Source organism: Salmo salar, chromosome ssa01 (assembly GCF_905237065.1).
Source record: "Salmo salar chromosome ssa01, Ssal_v3.1, whole genome shotgun sequence".
In the NCBI taxonomy this organism is placed as follows: domain Eukaryota; kingdom Metazoa; phylum Chordata; class Actinopteri; order Salmoniformes; family Salmonidae; genus Salmo; species Salmo salar.
Genome location: NC_059442.1, coordinates 73,650,578 through 73,669,789, shown reverse-complemented (window position 1 = coordinate 73,669,789; position 19,212 = coordinate 73,650,578). Strand labels below are relative to the sequence as shown.

At 42.3% G+C, this 19,212-nt stretch overlaps 2 protein-coding genes across 2 annotated transcripts in view; one reads left to right on the top strand and one right to left on the bottom strand.

The window, feature by feature from the left end:
• The window catches only part of LOC106608436 (inorganic pyrophosphatase-like), a 45,906-nt gene extending 26,694 nt beyond the window's left edge, over nucleotides 1-19,212 (bottom strand). The window contains exon 1 of the mRNA XM_014206378.2: nucleotides 18,922-19,212. Within this exon, the coding sequence (XP_014061853.1) occupies nucleotides 18,922-19,020 (99 nt within the window). The 5' untranslated portion in view covers nucleotides 19,021-19,212. The remainder of the gene's footprint in view (nucleotides 1-18,921) is intronic.
• eif4ebp2 (eukaryotic translation initiation factor 4E binding protein 2) lies at nucleotides 1,566-7,929 on the top strand. The gene is made up of 3 exons (XM_014206395.2): nucleotides 1,566-1,906; nucleotides 6,161-6,346; nucleotides 6,528-7,929. Exons 1-3 carry the CDS (start codon nucleotides 1,768-1,770, stop codon nucleotides 6,557-6,559), a joined length of 357 nt encoding a protein of 118 aa, XP_014061870.1. The 5' UTR covers nucleotides 1,566-1,767; the 3' UTR covers nucleotides 6,560-7,929.

Below are 19,212 nucleotides of genomic sequence, written 5' to 3'. Positions count from 1 at the left end.
TGAGCCTCGCTCTTTAGCACGAGTGAAATTAGTTCAGAACAACTGAATGTATGCGTTTTATAACATTTCTATGCGAAAACTACTTCTATGTCTGAACTCGGAATCAAATATTCTTCCCAAAAATAACATGGTCGCTGTGGTCGAACATTAATTTCAGTTGATTATTTTCTGCATTCATCAAAGTGCCATCAGGTAGCCTGATTTCAGATGTGTCCATGGAAACAGAATTATTCGGGAAAGCATGTAAACATTTTAATCAAACTATTATATTAATCGGACTATCCACCAAGGGCGTAACTTTGGTTTTAGAAGTGGGGGGGACATAATTATTATTATTTATTTTTTATCCAGTCGGATAAACACTCCAAACAGCCTTCCCAACCAGGACAAAAATGCAATTTTAGAATGTGGGAGGTACATGTCCCTCCTGTCCCCAGTGAAAGTTGTGCCCCTGCTATCCACAATAATAGCATTATTGTGTGCATGTAACCATAGGTTTTTTGCAAACCAGCTTAATATAAGTCAGGTCTCCAACCCATTCTACTGTACATTTTCTTCAATATGGGAGATATCATAATATCTTCTATCTTGATAACATATGAATCCACTAAAACTATGTGTTCTTCTTCTGCCATAAATCAGACTTTAGTTTGTTACATGTACATCATGTGCTACATGGAAACGTTAAAGCAACATTGCCCTGAACCAGAGAAGAAGATGCACTTTGCCTCAACAATTATTTTTACAGTCTATGGCAGGAATCATCAACTACACTGAACAAAAATATAAACCCAACATGTAAAGTCTTGGTGCCATGTTTCATGAGCTGAAATAAAAGATCCCAGAAATGTGCAGTTTTGTCACACAACACAATGCCACAGACGTCTCAAGTTTTGAGGGAGCGTGCACTTGACATGCTGTCTGCAGAAATGTCCACAAGAGCTGTTGCCAAATAATTTAATGTTCATTTCTCTACCATACGCCACCTCCAAAGTCGTTTTAGAGAATTTGGCAGTACATCCAACCGGCCTCACATCCACATACCAAGTGTAACCACGCCAGCCAAGGACCTCCACATCCGGCTTGTTCACCTGCGGGATCGTCTGAGGCCAGCCACCCGGACAGCTGATGAAACTGAGGAGAATTTATGTCTGTAATAAAGCCCAGTATAGATTCAATCATGGGTGATTTTTCGATGGTCAGACTGCAAATTGACTGCAAGAAACCCAAACAGATATAATTTGACTAAAATGTAATAATTTAAAACTTTGCTTACATTTGTATACGATCACATATATCTCTCTATTATGTGTGGGAATACTTTGGAACATATTTCCAAACTCAAAATCACTTGGAGCTGATTTGCTGATGTTTTTACAGTCTTTTATGTCCCCCCCAAAAAAATATATATATACTTTGGGGGGCCCAATAAAATCACCTGCGGCCGCCAGTTGGCGAACCATGGTCTATATGCCCTCGACCTATATCAAATAACTTGTTTTAATATATATATTTTTTTTTCTAAACACGTGTGCTGGCTGTCGTCCATTGACATCATATCCGGTCTGCTTGTGTTGTTGTTTTTCCTGCCTGACGGAGGGAGTGGGGATGTACTGACGGCTGGGAGGAAGAGAGGAGCGACAAGAAAGCCTTGGGAAGAGATAAGATAGAAAGGGAAAAGGTCCTGGTTTCCACCGTCCGTCAGGTTAGGTATCAACCACCTACAGATTGCAACACCGTCTGACCAGTCACTAAACCGGGGGTGAAATGTCGTCGTCTACCAGTCGTCAGCTTAGCGAAAGCAGGGCCATTCCAACCAGGACGGTGTTGATCAACGATAGAACGCAGCTACCTCATGATTATTGCACCACCCCTGGAGGCACTTTATTTTCAACAACTCCGGGAGGTAAAATCAACCCGAACCGATAAATTGTCTCTTATTACTGATATATGATGTGTGTTTCAGCAACTGTCGCCATTTCGCTATGCACTGTCGTGCATTTGTGGCCTACAGTAGCTAGACTGATTGCATGTCAAGGCATCCTCCAAGCGTTCAAAACAAAAACAAAGGTTTGCCCGGACGCTGCCGTCACCTTTGGCAATGTGATTTGTTGGTGTTCAACGCAATGATTCTGAATCATGGTGGCTCCATTTGTAACAGTGCAATATGTTATTTATTACCGTGCCTTCAGAAAGTATTCAACCACCTTGTCTTTTTCAAAAGAAATTGTTACAAGGTGAGATTAAAATGGATTTCAATGTCATTTGTTCGTCAACGATCCACACAAAATACACTATATATATATATATTATAAGGAAAAATAAAACCCTAATATATCTTCATTACATAAGATTTCAACCCCCTGAGTCAATACATGTTAGAATCACCTTAGGCACCGATTATAGCTGTGAGTCTTTCAGGGTAAGTCTCTAAGAGCTTTACACAACCGGATTGTACAATATTTCCAAATTCTTCAAGCTCTGTCAAGTTGGTTGATGATCATCGCTAGACAGCCATTTTCATGTCTTGCCATAGATTTTTAAGCCGATTTAAGTCCAAAACCTTAACTAGGCCACTCAGGAACATCAAATGCCGTCTTGGTAAGCAACTCCAGTGTATATTTGGCCTTGTGTTTTAAGTTATTGTCCTGCTGAAAGGTGAATTTGTCTCCCAGTGTTTGTTGGAAAGCACACTGAAACAGGTTTTCCTCTAGGATTTTGCCTGTGCTTAGCTCTATTCCATTTCTTATTATCATAAAAAAACTCCCTAGTCCTTGTCGATGACATTCACACGCATAACATGATGCGGCCACCACCATGCTTGAAAATATGAAGTGGTACTCAGTGACGTATTGGATTTGCCCCAAACATAACGCTTTGTATTCAAGACACAGTTAATTTCTTTGCCACCTTTTTTGCAGTTTTACTTTAATGCCTTATTACAAACAGGATGCATGTTTTGGAATATTTTTTTTTCTGTACAGGCTTCCTTCTTTTCACTCTGTCATTTAGGTTAGTATTGTGGAGTAACTACAATGTTGTTGATCCATCCTCAGTTTTCTCCTATCACAACCATTAAACTCTAACTGTTTAAAAGTCACCACTGGCATCATGGTGAAATCCCTGAGCTTGTTCTTTCCTCTCCGGCAACTGAGTTAGGAAGGACGCCTGTATCTTTGTCGTGACTGCCTGCATTGATACACTATCCAAAGTGGAATTAATAACTTCATCATGCTCAAAGGGATAGTCAATGTTTGCCACAACAACAAAAAATTCACCTATCTACCAATAGGTGCCTTTTGCAAGGCATTGGAAAACCTCCCTGGTCTTTGTGGTTGAAATGCTTGACTCAGGACCTTTTTACATTTTAGTCATTTAGCAGATGCTGTTATCCAGAGCGACTTACAGTGCATTCATCTTAAGACAGCTAGGTGGGAGAATCACAGTGATAGTAAGTAAAATGTTCCTCAAAAAAGTAGCTATCAGCAAAGTCAGCGCTAGTAAGGGGGAAAAGAGTCAAGTGCGTTGACAAAAGCTTATTTTTTTTTACCTTACAGAAAATGTAATGTGTGGGGTACAGAAATGAGGTAGTCATTCAAAAATCATGTTAACCACTGTTATTGCACACAGAGTGAGTCCATGCAACTTATTATGGGACTTGTTAAGCACGTGTTTAATCCTGAACTTATTTAGGCTTGCCATAACAAAGAGTACTTATTGACTCATGACATTTCATTGTTTATTAATTAGTAAAACATTCTTACAACATATTTCCACTTTGACATTATGGGGTATTGTATGTAGGCCAGTGACACTAAATCTCAATTTAATCCATTTTAAATTCAGACTGTAACACGCGGAAGGCCAGAGAGGACAAATTAATTAAAAAATTGTTCCCTCGTTATGTCGATCACAACGTATTTATCTTATGATCACTACATAACAAAAGTTGTTTTGTCGAGATCACAAGATAATCAAAAGTACCACGCATCATCCATTAATTTGTTCAGTACCAAAATAACAACTTCATCAAGGAGCCCTATGGCTTTGTTGAGTGCAATGTGGGGCATTTGAGCCCTGAATGATACCTGACAGGCAACACTGTCTCCCAAGCTGCGTGCCGCCCCCAAGACCACAGTCAATCGCATGCAGGGAACAACAGAGCTAACCTGGCTAGTATTGTGAGCTAGCTAGATAGTCTTGTTAGCTAGCTTGTTATCTATGCTGGTTGTTAGCTTGCATAACTGATATGTGTATAATTATAAGGGACACTTCATGTTTGTGGGTAATATTTACATTGAGTGAGCTCCATTCCTGACAGGCTTATCCGATTAAATTTCAGCCTCAGAGGCTGATAAGTCAGGAAGCTGCCTTATATGCTGTTTTTATAGGCAAGGCTTATTGCAGGTAGATTAGCTGTGAAAGTGCTTTATAGCCATATGCATATCTGATCCAGGGGGTGAGTTCTATTCCTGGCAGGCTGATCAGATTCAATAGCAGCCTCAGAGGTTGATGTCAGGATACTGCCTTGTAGGCTGTTTCATGTGTAAGGCTCCTTGCAGACAGCCTACTAGGTAGCGTCCTGACTTATCAGCCTCTGAGGCTTCTAATGAATCTGATCAGCTTGTCAGGAATAGAGAGCACCCAGTCTTGATCATATAGATAATGCATCCTGACTGCTAATCTGCCTGCAAGGAGCTTTACCTATGAAACAGCCTGCAAGGTAGAATCCTGACTTATCAGCCTCTGAGACTGCTATCGAATCTTATTATCCTGTCAGAAATGGAGCTCACCCACTCTGTACATTTTAAATATTATCTATAAAACATGAAGTGTCCCGTACAATTATAAACATATCTGTTATGAAAGCTAACACCCAGCATATATAACACGCTAGCAACAAGGCTAACTAGCTAGCTCGCTCACAAGACTAGCCAAGTTAGCTGCATTGTTGCTTCCATGCGGTTGGCTGTGGTCTTGGGGGTAGCATACAGCCTGGGAGACAGGGCTGCCTGTTAGGCATTGTTCAGGGCTTAATTGCCCCACAAAGGCTTAGATGCCCCATGAGCTCTTGGCTCAAGATAAGGGACATTTAGCTTGTTAACATTCTAACTTATAAACTGATAATGAGCGCCAAACACAAATGAAAGCATGATGTTAGGATGAAATGTACCATCCCTGAGTGTAGCAATCAATAAAAACATATGCGCTGATCCACCATGGGCTCTGCCTCCTCAGCCATACTGCCAATCTATCATCAATGCGTCTATTCCTATTTATAGAGTTAATCTTGTGATCTTGACAAAAACAACTTTTGTGATGTCGTGATCATGAGATAAATAAGTTGGGATCTCAACATAATGAAGGTATATATTTTTTTTAATTCATAGGATCTCTCTGGACTTCCGTAGTAACACAACAAAATGTGGAAAAAGTGAAGGGGTGTGAATACTTTCTGAAGGCACTGTAGGTAGTTACAATGTATTCATATATTCATCCATGCATGGCTGGTTTGAGGAAGTATCTGAATTTCATTGTCCCAGACAGTGCTTTTGCATTTAAATAAATATTGCACTTTTATTGAAATAATGTTTATAGAAAGCTAAGGTCGCTGCTTTTTGTTTCCAGCTTTTTGTTTGACGATACCGTAAACGATTATCCCAGCATCTGATGTAGGTACCTAGGCCGTGTTGTACATGACACGCCATCTTTTCATTCAAATGGGTATTTACAGTAAATATGTAACGAACCAAACAGATTTATGCTCTTCCCCTTTCCATTCACAGATGTGTGTATTGTGAATTGGTGCATCATTTTGTTTGTTTGCTGTCACCATTGTAATGATGACATTTGCAAAACAAGAAAACAGATGAATGAAATTTGACCTTGATTTGCCTATTTTTGCACTGCTGCACAGTGCTTCGCTATTGCATGTTCCATATAAATGAACAACATTGTAAGTTGAAGAAAACGACAACGACTCCATCTACACATAAAGTAATCGATGCAATATAATCAGCGTGTTATTATCGACATGATGGTGTACCAGTTCTCTAAAGCAGGTTTGTAATACATCTGTTGTTAATGCATTTCTATACATTCGATGGTTGTAACTAATATGTCAAAGATGTTATTAAATAATCACTCTCCTCTGTCATAGGGACCAGGATCATCTACGACCGTAAGTTCCTATTGGACCGGCGTAACTCCCCCATCGCCCAGACCCCCCCGGCCCACCTGCCCATCATCCCCGGGGTGACCAGCCTCAACGTCCTGACCGAGAACCGAAGGAACGAGGCCAACAACCACATAAAACCCCACAACAGTCATGGCAAGACAGCCACCGGTCAGTGGGTGCCATATCCTCTGACTGCTGTTGTCATGCCATACAACATGCTCTCTCTCTGTAGTCCATGTCAACCATGTTTTATCATGGAACACCTGAGTCAAATTAGTAATAACAAAGGTATTACACCCCCTGTTTTAGAGTACAGATGACATTGTATTTGTGTTCTTGTGTTTTAAAGGTGAGGATGCTCAGTTTGAGATGGACATCTGACCTCACCTGAGGAACCACACCAGAACAACAGAAGAAGAAACAAACCTGGTTCCTGTGCTGTGTGCTAGTGGCTTGTAGAAACCAATGTTGTGAGCTCTCACATCACTCACAGCAGCCATCTTCTTTAGCTCTCTGTCTCACCGTCACTGGGTGTGATGTATGTAAACCACGCAGATAAACTATACCATGTAATACGTTAACTGTACGGCCAACTTGGACCCATACTGTGGCTCTGTTTCAATGTCCATGCTAGCATACCACTTAGAATGAAGCAATGTATTTGACATGCATCCTAAGTGGTATGGTACTGTGGATATTGGAATGTAGCCTGCATGTGTTGTTGCCAACTCTTCTATCGTTGTCAAGCCATAGTTTGGCATGACAATGAAACGACACAAAGAGGAGTTGGCTACAATACAAACTGACTGGGCTACCAAGGCTATGGCTAACCCTGAGACCTAGCGGAAGACTCTGCTGGTCTATTTGAATAGGTCTCAGGGTTACCAATCTGCCGTATATGTATTGTATGTACTTCAGCCACACAACAAGGAAAAGGGTCTAAAGGTAACCAGAGATATTCTTAACCATTAACAAAATGTAGACGCCCAAGTCAATGCAGTAATCTAAACTGACCATTCTGTATTTCTGTATGTGTCCTTACTACCAGAGCACACTGTAAACAAAGCCGTCTTTACTGCTTTAGACATTTTATAATGGGGCCTAAGAAACTGTACAACATCTACTACTTGTACTACTTTGTAGAGCAAAGTACTGGCCTTAGAATCCTCTGTCAAAGAGATTGATATTACTTATCCTTTTCAGAACCTTTGTCATTGTTTGGGTAAAATGTTCATAAAAACAAAACAAAAAAATACTGGATATGCTCTTACCTGCCTGTTTTGTAGTCCGTTAGTTACCAGCAATTAAACTCATAAGGGATGATGTGACTGATTCAATTCTGATTAGCTGAGAATTTCATCATCATTCCAAGCCTTGAATATCTATCCATCACCAATACAAGCCTGACTTTATGTTGCGTTTTGGGTCTTTCTGGTAAAGGATTTTATAAAGATTTACCATTTGGAAAACCTTGGCTTTCCGTTTGTGGTGATGGTTTGATAGATTTGCAAAATGAAAGGAGAAAATTAATTTCTACATTATTTCAGGCTATACTAAATGTTAGACATAATCCGATAATTACTAAATACATTTGAATTAGCTACATGAATGGTTTGTATTTTGTCACAAAAGAGATTTGAAACTACAAACTTAACTGCTGTTCTAATTTGAATTCACTTCATTTTTTTGAGAAATTTCAATGCCAGTGGACACTGTTACAGCAAGATCAATAAACTTCCTTATGATGAGGATTATGCTGTTCTCCCTGTTTTGTCTGTACACATGGTTTCACATGGTTGTGATCACATTGATAACAAATGTCCAACACAAATTTGTCTTCTGCTTTATCCCATTCCCAACCCCTCCAAAAGACAGAGATACACACAGAGAAGAATATACATACATCCAGTTGCTTTGAGCAGGTGTTGGAGATTAGAGTGTACACAGTATGTTCAATAAAAAGAAAAGAAAGACTCATACTGCAATCTATTTTCCCAAGTGTTTTCAATGTCACGCTTGGGTGCACTGCGTACATTGAAGAGTCTTCCTTTTCTGTTTTAATCACAGTCACAGAGATAATTGTTTCCGACCATTCCAATTTGTATGATCGTTCAAAATTATTTTTCCCAGTCAGAGCTCGTTTTTTCCCCCAGAGTTTTCAGTCTTGAATGCACTGAAGTTTGAAGTCAGAGATTTACAAGTTCCCAGTTGTTTTGATGCAGCATAGAAAAGCCTCAAGGCTTCAGTCATAACGGTAAAAAAAAAAAATTACAGAGGGCAGTTTAATCACGTCCGAATCGTCCTCTGGAAAAACAGACATGCTTGGGTTTGTCGTGTTCGAAACGACTGGGAACTCGGAAATCTTCGACTTCAGTGTGTTGAAGACAACTGCGAACCTTAATTTTTTTTTGCTCCGACTAAAAAAAATCATTTTGAACGGTCATCCAACTCGGAATTGTCGGCAACTCTGGCCCTTTCTAGAGCTCTGGCTTTCCGGCTTGAAGATCACTGGCGTTATGATCTGACCTCGTTTTTTTTAGTTCCCAGTTGTCTTGAAAACACCAATAATGAAATAACTGACATTGTAATAGTAATACAAGTCCTCTGCAAATATGACACCATAAGGCTATATGGGTAGTAGTTCCTCAGCCCTAGGGTCAGTTATTGAATAGCCCTGGTGTAGGATATTATTTTGACCACTAGGTGGTGTGCAATGTCAAGTGTTTCAAGTACAGCAAATACTTTTGGTCTTGTAGTGTATGTGGACACATGCTCGTCGAACATCTCAGTCCAGAATAATGGGCATTAATATGGAGTTGGTCCACCCTTTGCTGCTATAACAGCCTCCACTCTTCTGGAAAAGGCTTTCCACTAGATGTTGAAACATTGCTGCGGGGACTTGCTTCCATTCAGCCACAAGAGCATTAGTGAAGTCGGGCACTGATGTTGGGAGATTAGGCCTGGCTTGCATTCGGCTTTCCAATTCATCCCAAAGGTGTTTGATGGGGTTAAGTTAGGGCTCTGTGCAGGCCAGTCAAGTTCTTCCACACCGATCTCAACAAATCAATACTTTATATACCTCGCTTTGTGTACGGTGGCATTGTCATGCTGAAAATGGAAAGGGCCTTCCCCAAACTGTTGCCACAAAGTTGGAAGCACAGAGTCATCTAGAATGTCATTGTATGCTGTAGCGTTAAGATTTACCATCACTGGAACTAAGGGGCGTAGCCCAAACCATGAAAAACAGCCCCAGACCATTATTCCTCCTCCACCAATTAGGCCTGGCTCGCAGTCTGGCTAGCATTCTCCTGGCATCTTCCAAACCCAGATTTGTCTGTTGGACTGCCAAATGTTGAAGTGTGATTCATCACTCCAGAGAACGCGTTTTCACTGCTCCAGAGTCCAATGGTGGCGAGCGTTACACCACTCCAGCTGACGCTTGGCATTGTGCTTGGTGATCTTAGGCTTGTGTGCGGCTGCTCGGCCATGGAAATCCATTTCATGAAGCTCCCGACGAACAGTTATTGTGCTGACGTTGCTTCCAGAGGCAGTTTGGAACTCGGTAGTGAGTGTTGCAACCGAGGACAAAAAATGTTATGCACTGCGCGCTTCAGCAGTCAGCGGTCCCGTTCAGTGAGCTTGTGTAGAGTCTACCACTTCGCAACTGAACCATTGTTGCTCCTAGATGTTTCCTCTTCACAATAACAGCACTTACAGTTGACCAGGGCAGCTTTAGCAGGGCATACATTTGTTGGAAAAGTGGCATCCTATGACAGTGCCACCCTGAAAGTCACTGAGCTCTTCATTAAGGCCATTCTACTGCCAATGTTTCCCTATGGAGATTACATGGCTGTGTGCTCAATTTTATACACCTGTCAGCAACAGATGTGACTGAAATAACCGAATCCACTAATTTCAAGGGGTGTCCACATACTTTTGTTTATATAGTATATATCCAAATGATGTGTGTGTGAGTGTGTGTTTTATGTGGCTGTGTGTGTGTGTGTGTGTGTGTGTGTGTGTGTGTGTGTGTGTGTGTGTGTGTGTGTGTGTGTGTGTGTGTGTGTGTGTGTGTGTGTGTGTGTGTGTGTGTGTGTGTGTGTGTGTGTGTGTGTGTTTTATGTGGCTGTGTGTGTGTGTTTTATGTGGCTGTGTGTGTGTGTGTGTGTGTGTGTGTGTGTGTGTGTGTGTGTGTGTGTGTGTGTTTTATGTGGCTGTGTGTGTGTGTTTTATGTGGCTGTGTGTGTGTGTTTTATGTGGCTGTGTGTGTGTGTGTGTGTGTGTGTGTGTTTTATGTGGCTATGTGTGTGTGTTTTATGTGGCTGTGTGTGTGTGTGTGTGTGTGTGTGTGTGTGTGTGTGTGTGTGTGTGTGTGTGTGTGTGTGTGTGTGTGTTTTATGTGGCTGTGTGTGTGTGTTTTATGTGGCTGTGTGTGTGTGTGTGTGTGTGTGTGTGTGTGTGTGTGTGTGTGTGTGTGTGTGTGTGTGTGTGTGTGTGTGTGTGTGTTATGTGGCTGTGTGTGTGTGTTTTATGTGTGTGTGTGTGTGTGTGTGTGTGTGTGTGTGTGTGTGTGTGTGTGTGTGTGTGTGTGTGTGTGTGTGTGTGTGTGTGTGTGTGTGTTTCTATGTGGCCGTGTGCATGCACAGCATGTGCCACTGTCTGTAGCAACGTAATCTCTGAAACGCAGAACTAAAATCTTACGTAATTGCGTCAGATGCTAGATTAAGTCCTAGGGGAAGACGTGTTAGAAAAATACACTACAACGAGGAACAGGGCGGTAGCTCCACCCCCATCTGTTCGCAAGTTACAGTCAAGGGGAGGGGCAAAATATCCCCTCCCCTATTGAAATTTGAATGTTTGGAACACCTGTGAGATCATGATTTGTCAAAATGATTAGCGAAGAAAAATCTGCACACCTTGTAAATCATTGGATCCCACAGTCTATTGACACGTTACGATTAAGCAATAAGGCCTAAGGAGGTGTTGTATATTTAAGTAATAAGGCGCAAGGGGGTGTGGTATATGGCCAATATACCACGGCTATGTCACGCCCTGACCTGAGAGAGACAGGTTGTTTCTCTATGTGGTTAGGTCAGGGTGTGGGGTGGGCATTCTATGGTGTTTATTTCTTTGTGTTGACCCGAGTATGGTTCCTAATCAGAGGCAGCTGTCTATCGTTGTCTCTGATTGGGAATCATACTTAGGTAGCCTTTCCCCACCTGTAGTTGTGGGATCTTATTTTTGTACAGCATGTTAAGCCTGCAAGATGTTACGGTTGTTATCATTGTTTCTTATTTTGTGTTTAGAGTTCTGATTTAAAATAAATACAAGGATGAACACTTACCACGCTGCACCTTGGTCTACTCCTTTTAACGATCGTGACAGACTAAGGGTTGTTCTTTGACATTACGCAATGTGTAGTGCCTGGATACAGCCCTTAGCCGCTATTATAAGCTGGTTACCAACGTAATTAGAGCAGTAAATCAATCATGGGCATTATAAACTGGGTGGTTAGAGCCTTGAATGCTGATTGTCTGACAGCCGTGGTATATCAGACCATATACCACGGGCATGACCCACAAAAATGTTTTACTCTTCTAATTACGTTTGTAACCAGTTTATAATAGTAATAAGGCACCTCGGGGGTTTGTGGTATATGGCCAATATACCACGACTAAGGGCTGTATCCAGGCACTTTGCGTTGCGTTGTGCATAAGGACAGCCCTAACCCTAACCCTATTGGCCATATACCCCACCCCCCGGGACTTATTGCTTAATTATGAACCAGGTGGTGCAAGCCCTGAATGCTGATTGGCGGATACGACCAAAAAATACTTTTTACTCTTCTAATTACATTGGTAGCCAGTTTATAATATCAATAAGGCACCTCGAGTGTTAGTTGCATATGGCCAATATACCACGTCTAAGGGCTGTTCTTAGGCACGACCACACCCCCTCATGCCTTATTGCTTAATTATAAATTGGGTGGTTCTATCCCTGAATGGTAATTGGCTGACATCCGTGGTACATTAGATTGTATACCACAGGTATGACAAAACATGCATTTTTACTGCTCTAATTATGCTGGTAACCAGTTTATATTAGCAATAAGGTACCTTGGAGGTTTGTGGTATATGGCCAATATACCACAACTAAGGGCTGTATCGTGCCTAAGAACAGCCCTTAGCCATTTTATATTGGCCATATACCAGACCCCTTGGGTCTTATTGCTTAAATAAACCACCCCTGATGCTGTGTTCATAACCAAGTGGGAAGGTGGTATTTACCACATACTACTGGGAAAAATCCACTTGAACACCCTTCCAACTTGTAATTACTAATGGGAAACTCGTCTCATTCCTGAGCTTTCACTTCTCCTGCATGCTGTCCTCTAACGTCACCTCCTAAGGAGGTTAAATGTAATAACAAAACATTATTTATAAAAAACAATCTATAAATATGGTCGACGGTTTCAGTATAATCATATCTGAACCATTATCTTCCTTCATTTTCAGCTGTTATTTTACCCAAAAGCTTCTCGTTGTCTTTGAGTTGTGTTAAAATATGTTATTCATTGTTATTTTAATTTGTTAGTAACCATTTTATAAAAGCAATAAGGCACGCGAGTCTGTGCTATATTTTGAATTTAGTCACAGGCAGGGGTGCAACTTTGGTTTTAGAAGTGGGGGATACATCATTTTTTAAATATATTTTTTTATCCAGCAGGATAAACACTCCAAACAGCCTACCCGACTGCTCGAAGAAGTCTGCATGGTCCTAAAGCAAACCGTTGCCTCACTTTGTATCACATTCCAATGATAAAACTGTGGGGGCCAAAAATGCAATTTCAGAATGGGGGGGGGGCATGTCTCCCCTTTCCCCAGTGAAAGTTGCGCCCCTGGTCACAGGTAAATAGTTTGACTGACCCTCTGCCTCGTGTCGGGTTGAACAACACCATTTACCTGTGACTATATCATGATATAGCGTGGCCTCTTGAGCCTTATTGCTTAATTAGCCTAATGTAGCTCAGATCTGTCTTATTCTTATCCGAAAGGACGGAGGCCATTTTGAATGAATGTTTGAAGACAGGAAGTCATGAAAGGAAGTCTTGTTTTAGAAGAGAGCCTCAAAATTGCAGTGTTGAATTTCCTAATTACTGTAGGCTAGTTCAGGTCAGCCTTATCTGAGAAGACTGAGGTCATTTTAAATGATGTTTGATGACAGGAAGTTACAAATGTTTTAATTGTATCTTTCCACTGAGGTGTTCTTCTTGTTTTACATCCTCTGACAATAACAACATAATGATCAACGCGTGGGTATGGGTGTGTCTACGTAAAACCTGAAGGTCATTGAGTAATTCAGAAACTGTCCTTTTCTGATTCATCATTAGTTAATCCCATTGAAAAGACATGGGGAGAATAAGGCTTTACAGAAGACTGTCACGCCCTGATCTGTTTCACCTGTTCTTGTGCTTGTCTCCACCCCCCTCCAGGTGTCGCCCATCTTCCCCATTTTCCCCTGGGTACTTATACCTGTGTTCTCTGTTTGTCTGTTGCCAATTCAACCAGTGTTTTGTCTCAGCTCCTGCTTTTCCTAGTCTCTCTTTTTCTCGCCCTCCTGGTTTTGACCCTTGCCTGTCCTGACTCAGAGCCCGCCTGCCTGACCACTCTGCATGCCCCTGAGCCTGCTTGCCTGCCGTCCTGTACCTTTGCCCCTACTCTGGATTACCGACCTCTGCCTGACCTGACCCTGAGCCTGCCCTCCGTCCTGTACCTTTGCCCCACTACCCTGGATTATCGACCCCTGCCTGCCTTGACCTGTCGTTTGCCTGCCCCTGTTGCTATAATAAACATTGTGACTTCAACACAGTCTGTATTTGGGTCTTACCAGAAACGGGATAACGACTGTATGGAGACAGAATTAGTATACAACAAAGTACATCAGTACTCAGAAGCATAGATGTCAGCATCTGTGTCAGGCACTGGCTTTGTTAGTGTCAGTCTTTAAGTAGTTTTTCCACAGACCGATGTATTGTCAGTGTCAGTCTTTAAGTAGTTTTTCCACAGGCCTATGTACTGCCGGCAACCAGAAAACTGATGGTTTCAGATACCAGGTAGTCTATACCATCTCCTGCTGTTGTGCCCTTAAAAAAGGTTCTTACCAGTGGAAGACCCCTAAACTAGCTCCAGGGGAACATCCAAATGCTTACTTACAGGCCCCTAACCAACAATGCAGTTAAAAAGTATGAATAAGAATAAGAAATAAAAGGAACAAATAATTAAAGAGCAGCAGTAAAATAACAAGAGCGAGGCTATGTACAGGGGGTACCGGTACAGAGTCAATGTGGAGGCTATGTACAGGGGGTACCGGTACAGAGTCAATGTGGAGGCTATATACAGGGGGTACCGGTACAGTCAATGTGCGGGGGCACCGGTTAGTTGAGGTAATTGAGTTAATATGTACATGTAGGTAGAGTTATTAAAGTGACTATGCATATATTTTTTATTTAACCTTTATTTAACTAGGCAAGTCAGTTAAGAACAAATTCTTATTTACAATGACGGCCTACCCCGGCCAAACCCGGACAACGCTGGGCCAGTTGTGCACCGCCCTATGGGACTCCCATTCACAACCGGATGTGATGTAACCTGGATTCGAACCAAGTACTGCAGTGACGGCTCTTGTACTGAGATGCAGTGTCTTAGACCACTGCACCTCTCTGGAGCCCAGTGCGCCACACGGGAGCCCAAGATAATAACAGAGAGTAAAAGCGGCATGAAAGATGGGGTGGGGAGGTGGGCAATGAAAATAGTCTGAGTAGCCATTTGATTAGATGTTCAGAAGTCTTATGGCTTGGGGGTAGAAGCTGTTTAGAAGCCTCTTGGACCTACACTTGGTGCTCCGGTACTGCTTGCCGTGCGGTAGCAGAGAGAACAGTCTATGACTAGGATGGCTGGAGTCTTTGACAACTTTTAGGGCCTTCCTCTGACACCGCCTGGTATAGAGGTCCTGTACAGTGATGTACTGGGCCGTACGCACTACTCTCTGTAGTGCCTTGCAGTCCGGGGTCGAGCAGTTGCCATACCAGGCAGTGACGCAACCAGTCAGGATGCTCTCGATGGTGCAGCTGTATAATATTTGGAGGATCTGAGGACCCATGCCAAATCTTTTCAGTCTCCTAATGAGGAATAGGTTTTGTCGTACCCTCTTCACGATTGTCTTGGTGTGCTTGGACCATGTTAGTTTGTTGGTGATGTGGACACCAAGGAATTTGAAGCTCTCAACCTGCTCCACTACAGCCCCGTCAATGAGAATGGGGGCGTGCTTGGTCCTCCTTTTCCTGTAGTCCACAATCATCTCCTTAGTCTTGATCACATTGAGGGAGAGGTTGTTGTCCTGACACCATACGGCCAGCTCTCTGACCTCCTCCCTATAGGCGGTCTCGTCGTTGTCGGTGATCAGGCCTACCACTGTTGTGTCATCGGCAAACTTAATGATGGTGTTGGAGTCGTGCCTGGCCGTGCAGTCCTGAGTGATCAGGGAGTACAGGATTACACCATGCCCAAACCGGACGTGCGCGTACGTCCGCGTGCGCCATCGTGCGCCATCATGCGCAAATGGATTTTGTCCCCCCCATACCAAACGCGATCACGACATGCAGGTTGAAATATCAAAACAAACTCTGAACCAATTATGTTAATTTGGGGACAGGTCGAAAAGCATGAAACATTTATGGCAATTTAGCTAGCTAGCTTGCGGTTGCTAGCTAATTGGTCCTATTTAGCTAGCTTGCTGTTGCTAGCTAATTTGTCCTGGGATATAAACATTGAGTTGTTATTTTACCTGAAATGCAGAAGGTCCTCTACTCCGACAATTAATCCACACATAAAACGGTCAACCGAATCCTTTCTAGTCATCTCTCCTCCTTCCAGGCTTTTTCTTCTTTGGACTTTATATGGCAATTGGCATCTAACTTTCATAATAAGGTGTATTTCAACAACCGACTGACCGACCTCTGTTCATCTTTCAAATCACCCACGTGGGTATAACCAATGAGGAGATGGCACGTGGGTATATGCCAATGAGGAGATGGGAGAGGCAGGACTTGCACCGCGTTCAGCATCACAAATAGAACTGACTTCTATTTTAGCGCTTGGTAACGCAGACGCTCATTGGCGCGCGCGAGTAGTGTGGGTGCAATGATTAAGTAACAGGTATGTGTACATTTATTTTGCAATGCTCGCGCACGCGACACAAGCGGTGTAGTCAGCATGTTAGTCCCAGAGTCCTTAGCTTATTGATGAGCTTTGAGGGTACTAGGGTGTTGAACGCTGAGCTGTAGTCAATGAATAGCATTCTCACATAGGTGTTCCTTTTGTCCAGGTGGGACAGGGCAGTGTGGAGTGCAATAGAGATTGCATCATCTGTGGATTTGTTAGGGTGGTATGCAAATTGGAGTGGGTCTAGGGTTTCTGGGATAATGGTGTTGATGTGAGCCATGACCAGCCTTTCAAAGCACTTAATGGCTACAGACCTGAGTGCTACGGGTCGGTAGTCATTTAGGCAAGTTACCTTAGTGTTCTTGGGCACAGGGACTATGGTGGTCTTCTTAAAACATGTTGGTATTACAGACTCGGACGAGGAAAATGTCAGTGAAGACACTTGCCAGTTGGTCAGCGCATGCTCGCAGTACACGTCCTGGTAATCCGTCTGGCCCTGCAGCTGTGTGAATGTTGACCTGTTAAAGGTCTTACTCACATCGGCTGCAGTCGTCCGGAACAGCTGGTGCTCTCATGCATGTTTCAGTGTTATTTGCCTCGAAACGAGAATAGAAGTAGTTTAGCTCGTCTGGTAGGCTCGTGTCACTGGGCAGCTCTTGGCTGTGCTTCTCTTTGTACAGTCAAGTACAGTAAAGCTACATCCAGGAGTAAAACTCACCGGGAAAAGGCTTAGAATACAATTTGATCATTAAAAGACCAACACATTTATACAAGGTATTTGACCGAACCTTGAACCTAGTCTAGTGTAATGAGATTTGAGTCAACACTTACACGTTTCCAGCCTCGACCGTTCCATAGGTCCACTGTGCTTTGATCTCATCCAGAAAATATAAAATCAATATTACACATTTATTAACAGAGAGATGTAGACTGAATATGAACATGCAGATTACATTTTCAAATACATTCCACCATCTATCCAATGAATAAATCAGTTCTGAAAAATGAAAGGAGCTAACATAGTTATAATGCTATGTCTGTTTCATGATCTGAAATAGTTTTCACAGTCACAGCTGGATAGCTGGTTAGTGCTCAATTAATCATTAGTTAAAATGTAGGCTATAGGTAGCCGAGAAGGTGGTCAGACTGTAGGAGGCTGTTAGTGTGTTGGTTTTAGAGGTTGAGCTATTGGGATGGATGAGGATGTTTTAAAACATAAACATAGCCTACTTTAGTCCGCTGAGGCTCCTATACATACATTTCCAAGTAAAACAAAACAAAATATTATTGTTGTTCACCTCCCTAAGAGACCAGGCAGTACTGGACACATCTGGTGATTTGGAATGAGACTATGATTACACCCAATCTTACAGAAAGAAACAGATTGTTATTTTCTTCCTGCTGAAACCTTGTTTATAACAGGCATAATCGGAGGAGTAGGTCTGCCCTGGCCCCTAAGACAAGGCCTGAGAATACTAATGCATTGGCACACAAACACACACACACAGGTGGTCTCCCGTAGAGGGTACGAAAAGTGTTCTAAAGCGCCAAACAACTCGTTATATGACTGTGTTGGGTAATTGGAAATTCATTCTATTTTGATGAAACTGTTTTCTAGCTTCAAATTAAACTGTTGTCTAGTTTTGTGAAGCGCAGTGGAAATTATTGGCACAACAACTGAATCTATAAATGCCTGGGAATCTGCCCACATAGGAAAGAACTGGGGACAAAATCAATGCAGTGAAATTGGGGTTCCCTGGGGTTTGTCCAAACAACAAAACACTAACAGAATTCTAGATCAGTAAAGTTTGAAAACCACCTCTCCAAATGGAGACAATAAGCACATTATACGAAGAAAGAGAAAAGCAATTAAATGACAGACGATCCTATTAAATGCGTACAACAAAGTGTCAACTAGATCAAGACAACTTGTGATTAAAACCCCAAACTTTCCATAGCTTTCAAATGCAGGAGGGATATCACATTTCATATTTTCAAATATGATTAGTCTAGGTTTGAAGACAGCAAAGTGCATAACAAAGTAATGTAGAGAGACATTTCACTGTCGTCTTTGATGTCTGCTAATGATGAATTGCAGACACATCTATATTATTGTGCAGGTCAATTAAAGCAGAATTAATATATTCATGCTTTATACTTTATGCATAATGTTTGGGCCCAGACTAAATTAACTAAATTAACAAAGGAGCTCTGAAATAGCTTTTCTCTCTGAGTGACAGTTCATACACTGAGCCTGTGTTCCAAATGGCACCCTATTCCCTATACAGTGCACTACTTTTGACCAGGGCCGACAGGTCAAAAATATTGCACTATATAGGGAATAGGGTGCCATTTGGGATAAAGCTTCCCAACCTTTATGACTGCCTCTCAAGGCTAAGAGTCTCCACACAAGGCTCCAGCAGTATCCATGTACACTACCTGATTAAAAACCAGAGACTGTGTTTATGTCTGTGATTGCAAACTTTAATGATACATGGATTGCATTTGAAAAGTGCCACTTACTGATTCTGCAAACACCGCCCTCAACCGAATGGCTCTCCAGAGGGTAGTGCGGTCAGCCCAACACATCACTGAGGACACACTGCCTGCCCTCCAGGACATTTACACCACTCAGTGTCAAAGGAAGGCCAAGAAGATCATCAAGGACCTCGCCACCCGAGTCACGGTCTGTTCACTCTGCTACCATTTAGCAGATAGACAGAACAGGTGCATCAAGACCGGGACCGAAAGACTGAAAAAACAGTTTTTATCTCCAGGCCATCAGACAGTCATTGCACCATCTCCTGTACTAAC